Below are 23,149 nucleotides of genomic sequence, written 5' to 3'. Positions count from 1 at the left end.
AAAAGTCGTTATGATGGAGACGTCAGGTCATTGAACTTTTAGTTATACATTTCGTTTCTCCATACCCATCTCACACGTCAATGTGCAGTAGACCTCTTGATACTGGGAATTTTTACAAGGAAACATGGCCAATTTTTAAAGCCTCGTGGAAAAATAAAGGAATGTCTACAGCTAGTTAAGTGTGCGTTTTGTCTGATCGTGTCTGTTGTATTCGGAACATGTTTATTTCCTTTCTGTTAATATAAATAATGTTTGTTAATTTGAAAAATTAGTCGGCATGTGAGTTTTCAGTAGAATATGGTTGTAAATTGTCTTGCATCTCACATACTTCTTTGAAGTTTGTGAGTATATCCTCAAGCAAATCTTAACTATGCCGACAGTGACGGTACAAGACAACAAAAGGACCAAAGTAACTGGCTAACCAGCTAATTAACGCAGTAACTTATTAATTAATTAAGTTAATTATGCAAAATCTTGTACTAAAAAAATCTTTGCTGGTTTAATGAAGTACATTCGCTCATATTTTACAAGGATCAATTTAAAATCCTCCCATCTATGTTTACATCTCCCAAATGCTCTTTTGCTTTGAAATTTTAGATTAATAATTTTATCTTTTTTGTGTAATAGTTGGTCCATTCATCTCGTTGTACTGGACTTCATCTGCGTGGCATTATAACATGAAAAGGAAACTATGACCTACCTCATTACAGAACTATCTTCACTTTTATCTCCTTTGTTAGATCTTAAAAAATGGAGATGTTACAGCGTTTTATATAATACTTTTGAATGATATTTAAGAAGACTAATCAGCATATAAATCACGTATTACTTCCTCCTACTCTCGCAGAAGGTCTGTGTTCTGCTAAGAGAGGAGTTACATGTTCAAGCGTCTGGAGAGATTAGTAGCGCGCCGGAACAATTAATAACATGACTAAGATAAAAAAGAACCGATTATCATTGTCTTTACACGCTGATCTTGCAAATCCTTTTCACAGGGAAGAACTCGTCCAGTTTACTTTGATCAAGTGAATTGACTCCATGGAGTAGAATCATCCCTCACAATATAGCAGTCTTTGATTCAGCCAATAAACTCCTATTCTTCTATGAAACCTTAATATTGCTGTCATGGTCACAAGAGGCCTCTTCTGATTTCTGTTCCGAGCCACGGGAACCACGTCCACACCCCCACACCCGTTTTTTATCCGATACAAACCAACAAACAGAACATTTCGTTTCACTTGTAACCATGCACAATTTTATTTTTTATTTTAATCAGACGTAACGATAAGATAAAGAAGGATATGTGAGATATTGGTGGCGACAGGAAAATCAAGAAAGAAACGAAAATAAATGGTTGAAGAACATAGACCTATTCCATAGGTAACAAGGAAGGGATAAAAGAGATAAGAATGAAAGGTAGAGAGAAGAGGGCGAAATTAGTCATAATTGTGAAGAGTACGAAATAGAAGACAATCAAATAAATAGAAAAGAAAGTGACTTTATAAGGGAAGAAAATAATGTTATCTGTGTCAGTTGATAGTAATAGACTGATCCAATACAGTTTCACTGCCAAATAGACAAGACACTTCACGATTATGATTTACTCGACATGCTGTCTTTCAGCATAAATAAATGAGCTGCTTATACTGATTTAAATTATGATAGGCGAGACTTGTCCTATAGAGAAACATCTACGCTCTGTCAGGCTGTAAGACTGTCCTCATCCACCTAACTCAGCTGACATAATTTCGATTATGGCGCTCCTGGGACATCGCTTTGACACAATAATTTTCACGTGTTAAATCGTAATTAATCAAGGTATTTCTGAAACAGTCGGCTCTCATTCGTATATAAATAATTATGTATGAAAGTGGAATACAAATTGGTGATTTGAGATTCTCACGGCCATTAAGATATCGATTGAGTTCTACTGGGTTGTGATGGTGTGTTGTTTCCGAGAAACGTGGCTTCTGTATGTACTTAACCATGACGAAACCTGTAAATTTTAAATTATATACAAATAATTTATGCTTCTACCTTGTATAAGTTATAATCTAGGATAAATTTTGTAGGCTTCTGATAAAAATAGCTACCACTTTCTGTTATTGCCACTTTTATATATGTCCATTGACTGAACTAAAACTTGAAAAAATTAACTTTGTATTTTTACAATATCTGTCTGTCTGTCAGTCTGCATTGAATGACTCAACACTAAACATCTCTTCATGAAATTTTACATTGGCAAATACTGCTAAAATTTGTCGATGCAGTCTATTTTTAGTTAGAACTGGATGATGATAATGGAATTTTACACGAAGACCCACATGTGTATTTGGTACCAAAAGTTACTGTTTGGTGAATCCTCGCGTAGGGAATCCACATACATTTCGCATATTCACATGGGAATCTCCGCGACTACGTCATAAACCAGTCACACAGACGCCAGACACACGTTTCATCTTTCAGACCGTCTGACCGTATGTAAACGTGATGCACCTTTGAACTTTTAAATACAAGTGGTAACTATATGCACCACGTAATTTTGTATTCAGCAGCTCTACAATATTTCCACAGAGTGTACTTCTAGACTTAGTATAAATGTGAGAGTAAACAGCAATTATTTCCTTTAACAATATTAACTAATTTATATACAGAAGCGTTTTTATTTTCTTGGTCATACGGACTGAATTTTTCTCACATATCCGCCGTAATTTTCCCTTTCCCCTTTATCTTCTTCTGTCATTCCAAACTCTATTTCTCTTCGGTTTCAAAGAGTTAAAACTGGCAGTAAGGTTAAGCCATTTCCTTTCATTTCACGTTTATTAAGATTAATGACGTTGAAATCTGTACTAACTAGGTCGAGCTTATTTTACACTGGCTCCTGAACTTTGTCTCCGTCTCTCATGGTTATGTTATCGTCAGTACTTTGCGAGTATTGGATAAAGAAATAATAACCCTTCCATCAGAAGGCCAAAAACTAAAGCATTTATCGTTCGCTTTTAAAAGCACATTCAGATCAATAATGTAAGTTAAGACACTTTTAACTTAGCTTCATTTATAACTCAACGTTTTGGCTGTGGGCTTTGTAGAATGATTGATTATTTAACCTATATTAGGAGGTCGATATATCCTACCTTGCTTTCTCTGCCACAAAGTTGCTCGTAGCAGTAACTAGCTCCGGAAAGTTGATATTTAATTAGAGAGTGAAAGAATCCCTAGATTTACAGAATCGGGACTAGCTGTATCTATTTTTTTTAGTATTTGCTGCCTACCTTTCATCATAATTCACCCTTGTAATAATTCCTACCGATTATCAATAAAGCGGTTCCGAAACCTCTACAGCAGAAGTGGCCTTGGTTCCTACAAAACGTTATTTTCCTTACCATCGTGAGCTGCGTGAAACTGCAGAGCTGGACGCTTTATTGATACAAGAATAATAGAAACACGCTAACATACACATAACGCCCATACACTGAATGGGACTCTAACCGCTGTGGTCTCAGCTGATGACTGACGCATTTTTACGACCTCTCTCACCTTGACCAGCCACGTTAAACGAATAAATAATTCATTGTTATTATTTGGAAACATTTTTGGCAACTCGCAAGCTCATTACCAGTGTTCTTGCTATATATCATTCAGATGTGTTTACCTAGGGACCATGAACGAATCCGACAAGGTGTTTAAAATCTACGTCTCTGTCAAAACAGAAAGGAGTTAAACTTCGCTGGATATAACTGAATGTAAATGATTGATTCTTCCAGCGCTTTCCCAATTACATCTTTTGTCATAGAATACAAATATCAGGGATGATGGTATCAACTGCTAACAAGATGGACGGAAAAAATGCCATGCACGAGAAGTGCAAAATGCATACGGAATTTTAGCCGTAAAATCTCAAAGGAAGAGACCACTTGGAGGACCTATACGTAGACGAGAGGGCAATCTTAAAATGAGTATGACTGTCTTCTGGAACGGACCCTGCTGGTGGAAGCAGCAACCACACGTGAAACGTTGGTATACTTTTACCAGACTACAGGCTACAGGCTAAGACACAGAAGAGACATCTTCATTCTTGGCGCCTTGAGAACATGAAATCTCAAACGATATGAATTTTGGTTTTAAAACAGTAACTATATAGTAGTGTGAGGATGTGAACTGGGTCTAGTCATTTATTCTTTGATTTGCCACTTAGATATTTAATTAAATCCATATATAAACTTTAGTATGTATTAATGTTTTACCCTGCACTATCTCGCCCCGTTCGTCCGTAATTCCTACGTTTATTTCATTACTAAACCGGCTAAAGACTCAAATACAGATGGAAAAAAGAAAAATGCACACACAGCAGCAACCTTTGTGCCCGCTGGGCAGTCAGCTGTGCCATGAAGCTGACTTGGTCATTTAAAACACGTGCATTAGATTCGGTAATTCACTAAATGCCAGTAGTGATGTTCTGTGTAAAGGTTAAGGAAATTAAAATGTATTTATTTTATTCACTGCACATGTGAAAACATCTGTTTTTGGGGCATCTGGTATAATGAATAAGCAGTAGCTTGTAGCGAAGAAGGTACGATCCTGGGGATTCAGGGTTTGGCTGGTGGTTAACAGTCCGTCGCAGATTAGCATTTCTCGAAGCCTAACACAACGCTTTGGACTAGAGCAACAGTCTGCCGGAAATTTAATAAATATTATAATGCCGCTTACATTTTAGCAATTTACACTGCCGCTGTGCTAGCATTTTTCATGTTATGAAATAAAGACGGACAGAGATGGGGTGACATCTGGTGACATGTTTTTACCAAGTTTCTTGATATACCATCCACTGGATCAAATGTTATTAAAGGCAATAAGTGTAGACTGACGCCGTATGATGGCTTTGTAAACCTGAATTTCCTTTTAAAGTGATTAAAGTTATCTAGAAACGTGAAGAGAATAAACATTGACAGAGTAAAAAAGTAATTAAGATGAGATTGATTAAGAAAGGAGGAAAAAGGGATGTAGACAGAGGGACAATTTTTAGCACTTTCTAGGTTTAAATTAATAAGTTGTCTGTATCTTACAATTACGCTGGCCTTGTAGTCCTGGGGTCTCGTGTTCGATTCCCGGCGATGCCCGAATTTATAACTTGTGTTGGGCAAGGCCGTGATCTAGGCAACACGGAATTTTCCTCCGGGGGCTTCCCCGGTTTTTCCGTGGAATCCCAACATTTACTCTATACACACAGAAGAAGGCAATGGCAAACTATTTCTGTATCACCTGCCTAAAAACATATATGAACAGGTCCCAGTCCTAGAAAAGGATGGATCCTGTTCATAATATCGCCAACCTCCTGTAAAAGAGACGGTGTAACAGAGAAGAAGAGAAGAAGATCTTACAATTGACCCGGGACGAATAAAAAGAGACAATGAATCTAACAGTTCTACAAAAGGCGAGTAATTTCTTGAGTAGCTGAGCATATGAAGGCAAAATCTGCTCTACGGAGTTGGTTTGTTATGCGATGATATTTCCTAGAATCTCTCACTACATTTGAAGTGCATTCCAGTTTCAGCCCTGGGGGCTGAACGTATCTACACTACACGTGAATTACCGAGTTCTGTGTTCGCCATTCTCACAGAGGAAACGAAACTTGTAAACGATAATGTGTTAGACACGAACCTTTCACTTTTAAATGCGTAGTCTTTCTGTGAAGGAAAGAATTAATAACAAGTTTCTGAATACAAAGCGTTCAGGAAGAAGGTAACTGTCTTTTGGGATGTTGGGACATGTCTTGTAGAAACTGGCAGACTTTTCAGAGGTGTTTATTGCCTCCATGTTCAGGGAAATTAGTCACTGCATTGTGCAATTATTGGCTTTGAGTTTATATAATTTGTATTTGAAATGGAATTGACGGTACAGAATCTCCCCCAGAATCTGTTAGCTCCTACTGAGTCGTTCACTATGCCCTCTGGTTATGTTTTTATACATGTCTGTAGTGTTTACTGTATGCACGTCATTTAACCGAAACAGAAATGATTCGCTGTGAAAAAGTCAAGTGCATTCCTTTTCATTCTGCATTTTGTAATAGCGTTAGTCGTTTCTCCGCTAACAAGTCTCGTCTGATGGAAGGATACTGTAAGAGCTAGCACCGCATTGGAAAAGGGGGCGAGCACGCTGTTTTAACAAGTTTAACAAAATACGAGTACCTCAAAATGATTCTGTCCCTGTGCTCAAGATATGTAAGAAATTTTACATTTATACTATAAATCAATGTTTTTGCTGCAAGAACGTTTTAAACTGGTACAGCAACTTCTCTTGTTTTGTTACTGAGTTTTATAAAAAACTTAAGACTTCGAAGTATGTAATTACTCATTTGTATTTGTAGCACTACATAAACCACGCCAAATTTGTAATTATGATAAGAACAAATTAATATTTGTAACTTTGTGAAGTTTCATGTAACGGGGAATTACAAATATCGCATAAAAGTTTTATTTTTGTGACTTTTATGGTAATGGCGAAGTGACAAGCATTTAAATAAAGGTGTTTAAAATAAACGAAACCATATGTTTTAATTAAAATAGGAACTGTTTTTCCTCCAATTGTGCTGTTATCGATTAGTATGGTCAGTATTTGTATAGCTTTTATATCGTTCAGTAGATTTCTGTTTCGGCCAGTCGTTCTTTCTTTATCGTGCGTCAAACCAGTCTCGCATTTAGTTTATTCAAAGAAAGAATAAACAATTTGCGCCTTTTTAATTTCAAGTTTTAATTTTTTGTTGTTCTTAGTTTGTGATTCTCGACGTTTGGTGCAATGTTCAATTACTTGCGTGGGTTTCACAGTTGCAACTGCCAATTTAGTTTTCTGTTGTTGAAATAGAGCAAAGCGAATTGTTAATGTCTTTGAATCTCTTTCCTTTCTGTCTACACATTCGTTCTTCCGGTCGCCCATCTGCATGCCCTCCGAATACAACGCTAAAATTATAAAGGGAATTAATTCAAAGCCGATAATTCATAGTTAATGAGTATGTATTCGTCTGTGTGTGTTCATTATTCTCCTGTATGAAGGATTTAAGGTTCTTAGGACTCAGTGTAGGCAAAGGTTTCCTCAAAGCAACGTTATGAGTCAGAACGTTAGCCCGACGTTTTGATGTAGCGGTGCGGCGTTGGATATTGTTAATTGGAGACGTACACGCGGAATGCGGGATTCCACCTTTGTACAATATCAACATATGTGGTTTGTGCATATGCTCGGTATTAGAAATGTCTAAGCTCTGGAATGTCATAAATTACAATCTTTTATGAACGTAACTGGTTTTAGTCCTGCAGGCTAGGTAGTGCCCGATGATAACGAGGTACACTTTTTACTTAGGATTGAACCATGAGGTGAATAAAAACATATTATTACTCGACATTCTTTGTCATTTCTTTGTTTCATTCGAGACTATAAATTCTCTGCAATTCCAGATGTCTACAATTAATTTAAGAGTAAAAATGTAAGAACTTCTGAGTAATGATAACACTAGCAGCATTGTATTTAGCATATACATATATCCAGCACACACGTAGAAGTTAATGTTGGTTTTATGAGTTGCTGGAGGCAGTAAGTTTCTCATAAAATTTGGTATCCCCGTAGAATTAAACAATCCACAAGATCAAAATCGATTTCGTTCATATTTCAGAAGATAGATGTCTTCTGGCTTGCGGCACTATGCAGTTTATAGCTGTCTTTATATTCGCAGCGTGAGAACCTAACAATTTCCACATTTCATTTATAAAATGTAATTACTTCTGAATCCACTAACGGGCTCAGTATCATTTGACATTTCTCGTGACATTCTGTGAGTGATATCACGTACATTTCATCGTGTTAGTTGGATTAATAACGTTGCATGTTCGGATTGTAGCTTAATCTTCCTGGAAGTTATCTCCCGTTTGCAAACCCAACTTGTTCCAATATTTTACCAGAAGTAATGTAGGTCCTAGGCATATCACAAAGGCTATTAAAACTTGTGCCAATATTATGCCAAGAGTTGCTTGCAGACTGTACTTCTAATTAGCAATTAGTGGATCTACGTCAGTAGCTGCAGATTGTTTGTTTGTAAGTCCCTCTTGTAAGAATATAAGTGAGTTGAATTACTTCCGCTTCTTAATTAACTTGTTTTAATTAGTTCTTATGTGCACGTGACTTATGTTTGTAACATTTGTATTCCACAAATCTCGTAACCACAGTGCTTTAATGGAGGATATGACCTATTATTCCATTACCTAGCACATAACATTTAAATAGAGGTCTTTTATGTGCTTATGTGTGATCTGTTATTGCTGGAGAACCGATAAACCGATTCGCGTTAAAAATGGCAAGCCTTTTGCTTGAGACTATAAACAGATTTTAGAAAGGCCAAAAGTCCAAAAGATTTTACTGGGTTCAAGTCCACAGTAAATCTGTTTCTGAAAAGAAAAGCTTCCTGATTCGGAGAGATTACAGGAACAAGGGCCTCAGCGCCGAATAACCATCCTGAATTCTGGTCCCGTTGAAGATGATTTCTATAGAGATTTCTGTCTTCTGGGTTGTTGCTCTGTGTAGTCTAGTAGAAATTTACCAACGTTTCAGAGAAGACAGAAATCTTCATACTCACCGCTGTGAAAACCTCATATCATACATGATTTCTATAGTTCGGAAACTTGTATTTCAGAGTTATAAATTTCGTCTCTAGCATGGAATCGGTTACTATTAGATGTAGGTATTGTGCAGAGTTAATCAAGATTAGAAAAAATGTATGGCATCAAGAGTTCTCATTTGTTGTAAGCGTAAGGATTATTTTGTAAGTATTACCAGTCTTATAAACTTAATAATTTGATTTTCTCGCCAGTCATTATCATCATAATGTATTAGTTGCAATTTTTCTGCAAAGGCTCTGTCCGCTTAACGTTGCGTCGATCGCTATTAAAGACCGCAAATTATTTTTAGCCTTGCGTACTTTTAAACCTGAAACGTTACCTACAGAAAATTAAAAAAGAAGGATCAAAATTAGGTTCATCTACATTGGTAGACAGGTAAACAGAAGAGGATTCTTGACTGAAATGTTTTTTCAGGACTCTGTGAATTCGAGTGGAGCGGGAAGGATTTAAATTCACTCATTTTTATTCCTTTTCTCCATAATCGTATATTTATATTGAAGAAAATATTACATAAATAAACTTCTTAGCTAAACAAATTTTACGGAAGCCAGACATGTAAGTACGCTTGTCCTATACCCTTGCAGACTCCAAATACATGAAGTACTTCATAATATTTTACCGCAGTAATGAATATAAACTTGTTAGATTAACTTATTTAAAACTGTTGAATGAACACGACGCCGGTGATAATTATCTCTTGAACTTTCTATAGTAAGAAGTACATAATGGCAATTTAAAGTGTACACTCAACCCTCCAAAGTTTTTGTACCCGTAGAAAGCTTCAAATGTGGTAACAAGTATCGCTGTGCCTTATACACTAAGTTTCCTATTAACTTCTATGTAATCAGGGATAAGGATTTCGAAGAACAGCGTAATAGAATATAAGAACGTATATAATATTCAGCTACATCGTTATGAAAAGCGGCTTTGTTTTAAATAAGGGCATAGCTCTAGTGCCTTCGCTGTTAAATTACGTAGCCTATCCGCAATCAGCTGGGGCAATTACGTATTAAAGGCTGGCTAGTAGCAGTGCTGACTGCTGCATTCAAGATGTACTCTGTAAAACGCTCGATCACAAAACCGGTTATTCTTGCTGATAATTTTCGTCTGTTCCTGAAGTTCCTCCTGTAAAATAATTTGAAATAAAATGAAAAAAGCCACTACTTTTTCTTCCGATCTCGCTCAATTTCTGACTTAGTGGAGTGGAGTCGTTTGTCAGAATCTAATTGTCGCTCAGTCAGCCAAGAAATTTCCAGGCGTCTTTTAGAACCACAAGTAGACCCCTTTCTGCGCCAGTTGAATCTAGATCACATTTTAACAAATGTTTTCTTCATAACCGTTGTAATATTAGCCTTTAATCTACGCCTTCGTGTTTTAAGTGGTCTGTTGCCTTCAGGATTTCCGACTAAAATTTTACTCAGTACAAAATAATGTATCTCCCTCTAAGGTGTGTATAGTAAAATGAATTACCAACCAAATATATAAGCCGATATCTGTTATTCAGAAGGAAGGATAAATGTGCAATAGGTAGAAATTGATGCTATAAAGACTGGCTGTTTTTATTTTTGAAAATAAATTCGACTGTGAGATAAAACAGTCATTTGTGTTTTCTGTCTGACTGGCTGTATTTATTATAACTCGTCCTCTATGGCACAAAACCTTGACAATGGATGCTAATCCTAACCAGTTTGATCCAAATCATTCACTACGAGCCTCTTTGTTCAAGAATGATTTTTCTTTTCAACAATGTTGGGCATTTGAATCAACTGTGGTCTGCAAAATGCAGGCCAATTATTCTTATTCCGACTTTTTACGCATTAGGCATTATCTCCTTATTGGAAGTATAGGAACAAAATGTCAGGATGGATGTTTATTATACACTGAAGGAAGCTTTGATTATTCAATCTCAATTCTGAAAATAATCTGTAATAAAACCACATCTTGCATTTCCTATCTGCATAGAATTCCGCTTAACGCCATATTTGGGTTTGCCTCCTACAAAATAGAAACTCATATATCATCTTGAAAGCAAATATTTCTTTTCTGAACATCTTCGATGTGGGACGCATTGAATGAAATTTTTCTGTCGGTGTATTAGCAAATAACTTTTATAAGTTTTCATAAATGTAATTTGGCAAGTTTTTCGGTTTCTGCCCTAGCAGACCTTTCTTATGATCTTATGACTTTAGTGCCCACATGTCCTCCCATCAGGACACACGACTGCCTGAAGTACAACGTCCATCTTCCAGGCCTTAGCCAACAGCTACGTTACCTATTGTGCTATCCCAGATCCCTAATATTTTCTGTATACGCCTGTTTATAATATTTGAACAGGCTACGGTGGGACGGTTCCCCGAGGAGTACCTACTATCGATAAAATACAAATGACGTCACGCCATTCGAACGTCATATATACCATAATGGAAAAATAGGCTTACGCTGACCATTTGAACACATTCGGTCAGCGACATACAGGTCTGCATGATCCTATTTATTTTTTTAAAATACAACCGCTGGGCGGGGGCTCTGAAAATATTAATGACTAGAACTGTGACTTTTCTAGGTTATTCTGAAAAGGTACATCAGATGAAACGTTTATTTTGAGTCAAACGTGATGTAAAGATGAACGTAATACACGAGACCTGAAGATGGAAACGGTATATTTTTCCGAAACATTGACATCTACCTATAATTTCACACAGCGTTACAATCCAGAAGACCAACATCTACAAAATTAAAATGGTTTGACAATATCTGTAGAATTGTGCAGTACAAAATTTCGTGAAATTTAATCTAGCCGATCACGAGTTACAAACAACGGAGCTATTTTAATAGGCGACCCGCAAAGTACTAAAAAGCCTACAAATAGAGCTTGAAGATTTTGGTATGAGAATGTGAACCAGATTCAAATAGCTCAGGTCAGATTCCACTGGCGGGCTGTAGCGGGCGCGGTAATGAATCTCTGGTTCCATAAAATGCGAAGAATTTCTTGACCAACTGCGCTATTGTAGGCTTGTGACTGCGGATTCTGTTGTGTGGACTGAGTTAGTTACGTACTTTATGTTGTGTAGCTTAGCCCTCTTAATCTATTTGGCTTATTTTTCGCTTGAATTCCCCCTGAGACCTGAATTTTCTCAGACAACAGAAGTTGCTTCCATTACTCATTGAAGTTAAGTTCCCTATGGTTTGGTGTTCAGTAATAAAATATGGCTACTAGAATTTTAAAGCGTTCTGTAAAGTTTCTGTCTATGCTAGTCTTGAGCTAATGGAAACTATCAATATCAGAAAATATTTTTAGAGACCCTTTATATCAATCGAATGCACTTTCGAACAATATACTTTTGAATTTCCATTTATTAATGAGTTGTGGAAGTGAATCCCTGTGAAACCAAGTTCTTTATTTCCGCTTTGTGCTTTGTTCCTTTTTCCGTGCTTCGGGACTCTAAAAGTATATTATAGTTTCAGGCAGCACCTATAGAATATAATGGCTCTACCTTGCTGGATGTTATAGTGATCGTCTGGTGATACGTTTGATATTTCTTTCAGAGATAAACAACTTTGTTAAGCGACGGATGTTTAAAATATTGTATACTCATTTAAATTATAGGCCTTTCTTTGAAAATACAGCAAACGTCAAATGATTGGTAACGTCAATAACAACTTAAGATTATATTCTTGAGGAAATTAAGAGCAGACTAAATTCGGCGAATACTTACCACCATGCAATTCAGAATCTCATGTCTTCCCGTCTGCTACCTAAAAACGCTAAGATTAAATTATACAAAAATTTCCTTTACCAGCTGATTTGTGTGAGTGTAAAACCTGGTTTTTCACGTTAAAGGACTCACATTTAAGGTATTTGAAAACATTCAATATGGTTAGTGGCCAGGTTTTACACTCGCACAATAGAACACCTGGAAATATAGCTTGGAACTCGTGTGTATTTACGTTATTCATGTTTTTACAAATCATATTTGTCTTAACCTCCGGCCAGGGCGTTCTAACATTGTGTATCTAGTTTACTGGGACATAACCTCTTCTGTGACTACTCGTCATAGCACAATTGATTTGGCAAACCATTTGCGACTGAACTGAACTGAACTGAACTGCGTTGTTCAAGTCGCTGTTGTTTGCGTTGTCATTATGTGAGACACTTCATGATTGAAGAGAATCAACTGCTATATGTTTAGCTGAATATTCAAATACAAAATTCGATATAAATGTATCTGTGCATGTTAAATCAATTAAGTTCAGCATGTCTTGACTCTGAATGTATGAGTGGAAAGAAACTTTGAAAGTAGTTTATTTGTAGTCGTCACCAAATTGCGGGCTCCAAGTCCACGGAATAATTTTACCCCCCACTTACCGCGTGGCTGTGAATCAAAAATACAGCGTTGCTAGCTTTGCTACGCTGCGAGTTCTGGGCTCTCTTCACTCGCCTTGGGTCCGCTGTTCATATTGCAACGTTTACGATTTTGATCTGACCTTCAGTTTCTCACGAAATAATTCTGGATTCACATCTAGAGATTGATTGTCACATTTTGTCGAAGTTCTACAACTGCATATTTTATATAGCCTAGAATTCCTCGGAAATATTGCGGGTATAAGAGATGAGATAAATAGGAAATGATTAGAAGAGGGATGTTATGGTTTCTTACTGTGCACAATGACAAAAATTTGTTTAGAGACGTAAAATTCTGGTCTAGGTAACCGGTATTTTTTGCACCGGGATACGAAATCGGATCCGATAGAACAGACAGCAGTAGCCACGTAACTATTGAATTTTATAACAGTGGTCTGTTATAAAATCCACTGCAGCGATCAGACACATGCAGGTCATGTAGCGCTTTATTTTCTTTTGGAAACAAGCCTAACAAGCTTACAAAAAACATTTGTTTTGAGTTTCATTTACGTCTACTGTCCAAAAGCAACCGACATCGACAGCTGACTGCATCTGGGTTCTGGAATCAATTAGAGTGCACTGTTTATTTGGTCGCTAATGTAACTTTATTGTTCTACGTGGTTCCACACGTTACGATATAATGGGCTAATCAATTGCAAGAGTAGCCTCTGTGAATACACTTATCATTTGCAGTAAAATATAAATTTGTTTGAGCAGGGTCTTAGCCTAAGATTTATCGTAGCTTTCTTTAGTTCTTGTTCTGATAATTGGTTCATTTTTAGGATGTTTAATGAGGTTGCTTATTTGTTGCTTCCTAACGTATGTATGAGATTGTAAGATGATCACGACTTACTTGCGAGGAGTCTCTTTCAAGTCCCTGTCAAATCATTCTCCTAGAAATACTGAATAAAATTGCGAAGATCCTCAATAGCGAAAGCCAATAACTGGGCCTAAATTTGAAACGGGTACCTTCTAAGTCTAAAGCGACAACCCCGCAACAACCTGTTCCATAGTCCCTAGAAATGTCTTGGGGTGGCCACTACCTCTCCCTTCACAATTAACACTTTATTATCTTCTTCGCGTTCGTTCGACACTAAATAAATTCAACTTTCGTAATTTAGACATTTTGGTATTCAGAATTAATTGGAAACAGTTGTCCTTTCTATCTCGTTTTTTGTCCTGGGATAGGTAAATCTGTCCATCGCAGTGCCTCTACGTTACAGGTCCCAAAATATTGATGGCACAATTACTGCACCCGTTTTCGCCAGCTTGACTGAAAGGTCAGTGTGTAACGCTTGTGGTCGCTCTGCTTTGCAGGCTACGTGAGTGATGACCTGACAGCGAATCGCCGCGTGTCGCCATGAGCACGACAGGTGGCAGCACCACTTCTGGTGCACCTACTCCTCCTCCTCAACAGACAGAAGCCGTAGCGAACTCAGGCTATGGCAGTGGGGACGAGACCACGAGTCTCCTAGTGCGAGAGCCTCCGGTGACCATCACACCCAGCATCACCCCGGCGACCAGCAAGCCCGTGTTGATGCGCCAAGAATGCACGACCCTGCTGCTGTCGTCTCCGGGCCACGGAGGAGGCAGCCAGGAGAGCGGTGGCGCTGTCTATCTCATGGAGGAGAGCTCGGGGGCCGCGCGGTCTGTACCCGACATCGAGCTGCACTGCCGTCTTCAAGGAGACTCTTCTATCGGGGTCACCTCACCAGCAGGGAGCCACCATGGGCTTTCGTCTACATCCACCACGGCAGGCACCTGTCGCCTAAGAACGGCATCTGCGGGGTATCACTTGCTACCTCACGCCCACTCGAGATGTCGATGTGGTGAAAGACGAGATTCACACTCGACCTTGATGCTGCAGCCTTTAGCGAGGTCCGTGTCTAGAGAGAGCGTTCGGTCCGTCGGACTGCATCATCACCACCAGTGCCCCTGTAATGCCGCCCCCTGTACTGGGGGATCATGCCCCGCGCCACCTCCGCCTGTTCTCCTCACAACTTCACCTTACAGGTAAGCACTTAATCGTACAAAAATCATTGAACTTTACAGTCTTATGACAATTCGGTATTGTCTTGTATTAGTTCGAAAATTCTTGGGTTCGCGAAGTTTCTGCGGAATGAGAATTTATCGAAAAGTACTTTTACACAAACAGTCTGATTTTACCATCTAGAAATCTTATGCCTAGTGATTATTTTTTATTAAAACTAACATCCAAAGGGCCGAATTTAAACAAATTTTGTCCCTAAACTACACCGAGCTCGATATAAGAAGACTGAATCACTGAAATAAGAAGAACAATCTAAATAAAATAAGCCTTGAATTTGTCATACGAACTGAGAAAGAAATTCAACGACCGACAGAAGATATTGCTAATATAAATTGAACACTTAATTCTTGTGGAATAATTCAAAGCGTTCTCTCACTGACGTATGTCTGAAAAAGATTAAAATGCAACTCACTTCTTTAAATACACTTTTAATATTCTAAATATTTGTAAAATGTCAGTGGCTAAACGGCATATTGTAACGTAGGCCTTACTACATAGACGTCACAGCAATAAGGCTGTTAAACTCGCATGAAATGTTAAAAGCTTTAAATTTATGTAATGAAACTAAACATATAATTTGTTTATTTTTTTGTTCCGCGTGAGGTCGTAAACTGTAGGTTATCTAGGTTATTCCTGCATTGAGCATTGATCATTATATCACCGAATGATGTTCCATGAATTGTAAATATTGTATCGTAATATAATGAAAGAGTATATGTGTTATAGCATTACTAGAATAAGATTATGACGTTTTATCATAGTATACATTTATTTAAATATGTAACAATAATTTTTAAATTCTGTAAATGGTCTGTCTTTATATTCCGTTCTGTATTTCAGTCACGTAAAGTCCAGCATCAGATACTAATTTTTTGTTTCTGTGTTCTTCAAAGAAATCATATTTTCTGTTTTATCAACATTAATTAGTAACATTTATTATAAATCATTTCAAATTTTGATATCATTCTTTGTCTGTTTCCAGATAAGACAACATGTACTTCCTGATATTTCCAATGCAGTTTTTGTGTACATACCAGATATTTCCTTCTGTCTGCCTTTCTTCTTAGCTTTTATGAGAGCATGTGAATACCTTTCATTCTTGACGGCTACCTGCAAGTTTAGTGTAAGATTCATCTCGCATGCTTCGCGTGCGTTTAGCTAGAGTTTGTGAAAGTTCGCTTGCTATCCGGGCTTCTGTGCATTCCTATACCTTTGCATTTCTGTTTGACCTTATCGTTTTAATCTTTTTCGTTCTTTTCTATCACTTATTCGTTCGTAAAGTACACCTGGTTTTTGCGATCGTTTTACAAGTAAAGATTATTTTTATTTGTATTACGCTGTATAATAAATCAAAAGTAGGAAGTTTTAAAAAGTCTGTTAAACTCACATTAAGTTTACATATAATAAGCGCTGATTGGAAGTGGCAGACACTACAATTTACTGCGGCATAAATAGAAATTAATTGGCACTCAGTAGGAAAAGCTCGTTTGCGGAATATACATGTAAATTTAATATTCTTAAAGTATTTATTAGAGGCCTGTATATAATGAAGACAATCCAGGCTTATAATTGCCAAAGACACTGAATACTGTGCACAAAATAGCAGAAACTACGTAGCCTCGTTTGTCTCATAATCCTGATTCTTCGGACTCTTAATACAACAAGCCAACACTCTATTATGTTACTCTGTGATAAAAACTGCCATGGAAACATGCAAACAGATGCGGACGGTTTCCACAATACGAAAAATTTCAAAATCAATTTGAATAGGCTTATAAAAATATACAAATTTTGCCTACATGATTTATAACTAATTCCAAATTTGACTGTCCTAGGTTCGAGCCTTGGTGGTGTGGTTCTTGGTGAGTTCTAATTTAAAATTAATTTTGAAATGTGTCAAAGATATGTGAAGTTAATTTTTGCATGATGTTGCCTCATAATTATGTGAACACATTTGTAGCAATTAACGAACACTTAAATGTATGAATTTCGGCTTTGGGTCCTGAGTATCTGTTGTCGTTTGTTCTCGGTACTGAAGTCCGAAATTCAGTCACTTGGCACAACAGGTAGTGCACAGAATGTTACTTGTAGCCTGTGAAGACATCTGAGTGCGAGCTAAACATCCCGCAATGCCGTTTAAACTAACTGAATTCTGCGATGGGTGTCTTCTAAATTTATTCGCCGTGTAGTCTGGTAGAAGTTTGCCGGCTTTCAGAACGATCGCCCTGATGATGGAGGCAACAAGTACCTCTGAAACACAGGTAAACTTTATCAGACTGCGCGGCGATGCAAGCCGAAGTGAGTTATCGTCGGCGTGAAACCACAAATTTTGCTGTGTCCTGACTCTGCCAGGTCACTTAATCGTTAATTCTCTCTATCTTTCTCTATATTCCTATCTTTTTTACTTCTTACTTTCTTGTTTGTCTTATTTTCTCTCTTGCACTTCTTTCATTTTTACTTTTTTTACTTTTCTCTTTGCACTGCTTTAGAATGCTTTCAGTTCCAATATTCTGAATTGCTTTGTATGCGAAAAGAGGTTTAAGATGGCTCGATTCTGTTCTGATGAGATAGTAGCTACAGGCAGTTTCATAAGTATGTTAATGAAGACATAGTTCTACTAGTTCAAATGTAGATTTAATAATTAATTTATATTAATCAAAATCCTGCAATAGTTGTCACCATAATCATAGAATGAACAAAATTAACGGTATTTAAAAATTAACTTTATTCACAGCTTTTCAGTAAATTTTACAACATTAAGTTAATGTTATTAATGTAGTCTGCCTTGATGGTAGCAAATTCCCAATTGCCACTTTTATATTTGCCATACGAACACCACGGCAAGTGGCTGCTGAGTGACACAAGAAAGGAAAGTTGCGTAATATTGGACAAGTGGACCAAAATTGAAAACCAGGGCCAATGGACTAAGTAGACAATATGTCTGTGTCTAACTACTGTAGGATAATTTTACAAGTTATGGAACTACTCATTATGCAAATTTGTCCATTTCATTGCTTCTTCTTTCTTAGACGCCATCAGACATTTATAATGCCCATATAATTAGGCCTGTTTTGACTTCTTGCAGCCTAAATTGAGACAAATTATGTGTTGCGAAGTTTAAAAATAAATATTTGTAGTATTTTCAAGAGATTCTGCGTGTAGCAATAGAAATACGTTGAGAACAACAGCGATTTTGAGTCCATCGTCTTGAAGAAGGTTAGATGTTCTACACGAAACACTTTAAATTCAGACTGAGGAAACTGGTTGGTGGTATCATGTAGAATATATTATGTTAATACCAAAATGCATCAATATTAAATATTTGTGTGTATTAATAGATTTTGAGATAAGAGGGCTTTATCAGACTTGTATATACGTAAATAAACAAGCACATTAACATTAAACATTTTTTCATAGTTGTATACATCTTCGTAAATTATGTGCTTGATGTGTATCAATAAACATGTAGGCATTTGTATTTCTTTTTAGGCTTTGTCGCTTTTTCCTTGTTGTTTCTTATACGTTGCTTACACAAAAACAACAAAATGAATTTTAAAACGTTTCCGGAGTAATGAATCTACTCTCTTGCAATTTAGTCCTCTACCTTCAACATACTTAAACTTTTACGAACATTTTAAACATTAGTGACTTCTTACAAACTCTCAGTCTTAAACATTATATATTTTCTTATAAAGAAAGCAACATGTTGACTGTCTTACGATTAACCATAGTAGCCTTTTATCTATTCACTGCTTCCAGAACATAAAATTTGTCGGCTTAAAATTTGCTATGTCCTTGTTTCTTGTTCAGTAGTTGATAAAATCCGTGAAGAATTGTAGGGCTAATTTCATCTTGGGCCTCCAGATAAACTTTCTGAGACCCGATGTTACATGGTTAATGACATTTTTGTTAGCTACTGAGTTTAAAAGGGAACAATATCTTTTAAAATAACAAAGATCGTTAGTTGAAACAGACTACAGGGCCATGCACTTAACATCTAACAATGTTTTCTCAACTACGAAGACACCTCGACTGATTTGTTTGTTTATAAGTACTTCAACATTCAAATGATTGTCACAAAGCGCTTTGATGTCAGTGATTTCAGACAGTGAGACGTCTTTGATGCCTTGTTGCTGCTATACGTCAAACTTTATCTCTACAGGTCCGTCAGAAACGTTGAACTCTGCTTACAGGATTACGCGGTTTCATGACCCAGAAGACCACGATCCAAAATTATATATATATATATATATATATATATATATATGGGAGCATAGTGCTAAGAAGAATATTTGGATGTGGCCCAATAAAAATGAAGTAACATGAAGATGGAAAACATTGTAGGCATATAATAAGCAGTTTACGATTTTGAAGCTAATGTGCACTACGTAAGCCTATTATTAGGATCAAATTGGGAAGGCCGTGATGAGAAATTCATGCAAATTTTAGTCGGAAAGCTTGGAGGGAATATACAGCTTGAGACACATTATTGATCTTAAATAAAGTAGGGGCTAGTTGCAACACATCTTACTCTTTGTTCTAGAATTTGGTTAATTTAATGCGGAAATAAATGAAACAAATTGGGGAAGAAAGACCAAAGACTGAAGTGCTTAAATATAATGTGGCAAGAATCTAATGTGGTAAATTAGTATGAAAACTTTCTGAATCTCTTCGTACTTTGAAGCGCACCCTCAGAGTCGGGGTAACACCACACTGCAGAAATTTCCATAAGTCGTATTTTCCGTTTACATCGGTTTTCCAGTGTGTGCACATACGTAGGGCGTCTCCCCTGCAGTCTTAGTGTACCGACATTGTGTATTCTGTTCTTTACACACATTCCTCATTGGGGTGTCCTTGTTCCATCAGTCAAAACCTGTCATAAATAAATGTCTTTGCGTCGGCTGCTGGTCTATTCCGATTATGCCAATAAATTCAGTATTACGTTTGCATGTCTAAACGTAACATCAAGGCCCTCGTGCTTCTCGTTAATGTGCCTACCGTAGGAAAACTTCTGAAAATATCCCTGAAGGGACAGATGTTATTCACCCTGTCACACTGTAGAACCAATCGCCCCCACGCATGCAATGTGAGAGGCCTTCCTCCTCACGGAAGGTCATGTGAACTGCAGCGAATCACGTGGGAGTACTAGATCGTCCGCACGCATCAATCTCACGAGCCATACCGAAACGCGTAAAATTACGTGACTGAAGTTTAACTTATCACACATTTAAGAAATAAGCAGACTGCCTAATATTACATATAGGAGGTACTAACCTGAAATAATGTAGCCGGGTAATATATCATAACTGTATTACCGCCAAATGTATTCCGCGAATGAATTTAAATTTAGCGTTATTGAGATTGGTCATGTTGGTACTCAACTGCAGTGGAAGATGGCGTTTAGTGTGTGTGGTGTTCATGCTTCCTGCGCAAAAAAATCGTTTTCTGGCGGTTTTTCGTACGGTTTTACAGTCATAGTTTATCGATTGTGGCAGCCTAAGATTTGTGTTCGGTTTATTGAAACATATATTCAGTGAAGATTTTGGAAGTAAGTCATAATTAATACTAATTTCTTTGATCAGTGGTTTGTGTTGTTATATTATGATTTGGAAAAGAAGTGCAGCCAACTTCGGATTAACTGACGCTCGAGGTTTTCGTATGAACTCCGAATACCAACCTAATAGCACGGAATAATATTCTTTGTCAGTAGATATGTTTGCTTGCTAATGCTCGATTTAGTGGAAAATGGCTCTCTTCGGGGTTGTTGCGGTTTGCAGTCAGGTAGAAGTTTATCGACGTATCAGAGGTCCTTGATCGCCCTGATGATAGAGGCAGCAAGAATTTTTTCAACGTCGGCAAACTTAAACCAGACTACACGACGCTACAGACCAGAAACAGCCATCTTTGTGGCCATCACCGTGAGAACCTTAAATTGTACATACCAGTAATTTATGAAAATAATGTATGTCGTTTCAACCAGTCTTTGTAAAAATAACAAACTGTGGGCATTTTGATAATACTTATTAAAAATTCTCATAGGAGATTAATTACGTGTGCAGCAAACATTTATTCGTACCCAAACATTACGAAAAACAGCAGTCATGCATTCAGAGGTCAATGCTAAGGTATTAAACTTATTCTTATTTATAGTTTGTCATTTTAATCCAGTCTCTTCCCCAACTTCCTGTTAAATATTTGGAGTAACAAAAATATTTTTTGATCGGCGATTAGGCCTGAAACTTGTAATTTCTCAGACCATATCAACGGATGTTATGAAATCAACCTTACGATGACGCTCATTAATCATTTAAATATTTCCAAAGAATGAAAGGAAATGTATGATTTTCTCCAGCGTGTCGAATCACAATTTTTTGACTCCGGCTTGAATCATTCTTTAATACTTTGAGTATAGTTTTAATTATCCTCTGCTTTTCTTCTTTTCTTCTTGCTACGCTGTGAACTTTGAACATATTCGTATAAACCCGCATAAACCGAAAATTTCAACAGTAGCAAATAATGATGCCTTCACGTACCAACAGCTGGTTCTTGGATTATGAGGGTTGAAGTGTATGACAAAACTGTGACTTTTTTCCATTAGTGAAATGAGACATTGTAATGTCAGAATTGTTGAAAGGAAACTGTAACAACAGAAATGAACCGTTCTATACTACCCATTGTGTTGCCAGGCGTTTCCTGCGTTTCATGTTTGTGACGACAAATGTTATGAAGTGGGTGTTGTAGGCTGTTATTCTCCCTTCGAATAGGACCACGCGAAATAACACACTTCGCAGAATATATTTATCACCTTTGTTAGACAGGTCATGGAAATATTTTCATACTGACAAATTAGTGCAGTTACGTTATTTTGTGGAATCCAAAGATTAATTACAGCGCTGTTTTGTTATTTTTTGTAGCTTACGTAAAAACGCGTTCACAACTGCACAAGAAAACTGTTGCTTTTTCAGGAATGTCATTAATCCTTTGAAAGTGAAACTTGTCTAAATTATATTTAAATTTTCTATCCGCACCGCAAAGAAAACAACGCGTCTCCATTAAAAATATCAAATGTTTAACGTGTAAGGAAATAATTGCTGTGTATTCTAAAAATAACACGAAATCCATAGGCCTGGATGAATCTCCAAACGTATCTTACAGATTATCTAAAATAAGGCTCAACGTTAAAAATTGTATGCTTACGTAGCATAATAAAATTAAAGAGGATGTCATTAATATATAACTTTCCGTTGAAAATTTGCCAAAATTGTGTGCTCAGCTAGTAGACATACATAATGAATTAAACGACAAATAATGTACTTGTTTGTCGTTTAATTATGAATGAAGACGATTCGGTACAAATTAGTCTCTGCAGTTTATCTGAGTAAATATATCTTAACACCAGTGAGATATGAAACGTCGCAAATAATGTTAGTTTGGTTTGCTATATCCGTCGTCTAGGTCTTATACTGCTGAAACGTTATGGTTTATAAAGACTAAAACTATAATTTTACACAGCATATCACACCATTACCAAAAACATTTAAATTTCTCGAAGAATCTTTTCGAAAATTTGCGTAACAATTCTATAGTAGAGTCTGCCTTGTTGTTCCGTAGCCAAGATGTGGGAATGCTCCAGCTTTGTGTTTCGCAAGACCTTTCATTCACGGTGCCGATTTATGCATTCACGATACATAAGCCGAAATGAATATAAAGAAACTCTGTCCTTTGCTATCGTCCTAAAAATTCTCCGTCGTATTTCTGATTAGCGTCATATAAAAATGTCACTGGCAAAGCTAGTATTGACGGCGATGCGTTGAAATGTTAAGTGCCAAAGTGGAATTAATGTCGGAACATTTACGAGCATCCTGTACGGTAAATAGAGACAATTTGTAAACGCACATAAAAGGACACCAGAAATGGCTTTCCATAAACTAGTAGAAAACCATAATAAATTCTTATCTCTAGAGCCGCACGCTTGAGTTTAATGTTGTCGTAGGAACGAGGTCATTGGGAAATGTGCAGAATCAGTGGCATAGCGTA

At 37.0% G+C, this 23,149-nt stretch overlaps 1 protein-coding gene across 10 annotated transcripts in view; it reads left to right on the top strand.

Annotated features, from left to right (window-relative positions):
* The window catches only part of SK (small conductance calcium-activated potassium channel), a 349,222-nt gene that overhangs the window by 165,044 nt on the left and 161,029 nt on the right, over window positions 1-23,149 (top strand). For 9 of the 10 annotated variants that reach the window (XM_087350045.1, XM_087350071.1, XM_087350079.1 and 6 more), the window contains 2 exons: window positions 14,380-15,075; window positions 16,948-16,974. In XM_087350045.1, coding sequence (XP_087206171.1) covers window positions 14,423-15,075; window positions 16,948-16,974 — 680 coding nt within the window. In that variant the 5' untranslated portion in view covers window positions 14,380-14,422. The remainder of the gene's footprint in view (window positions 1-14,379; window positions 15,076-16,947; window positions 16,975-23,149) is intronic. The other variant, XM_087350067.1, reaches the window with a different exon arrangement.

The sequence above is a fragment of the Zootermopsis nevadensis genome, unplaced genomic scaffold, assembly GCF_977971745.1.
Source record: "Zootermopsis nevadensis isolate Lab colony 2312 unplaced genomic scaffold, Znev_1.0 Znev_ptg000002l, whole genome shotgun sequence".
In the NCBI taxonomy this organism is placed as follows: domain Eukaryota; kingdom Metazoa; phylum Arthropoda; class Insecta; order Blattodea; family Termopsidae; genus Zootermopsis; species Zootermopsis nevadensis.
The sequence above is the reverse complement of the archived record's forward strand: the minus strand, read 5'-3'. Positions and strand labels throughout refer to the sequence as shown.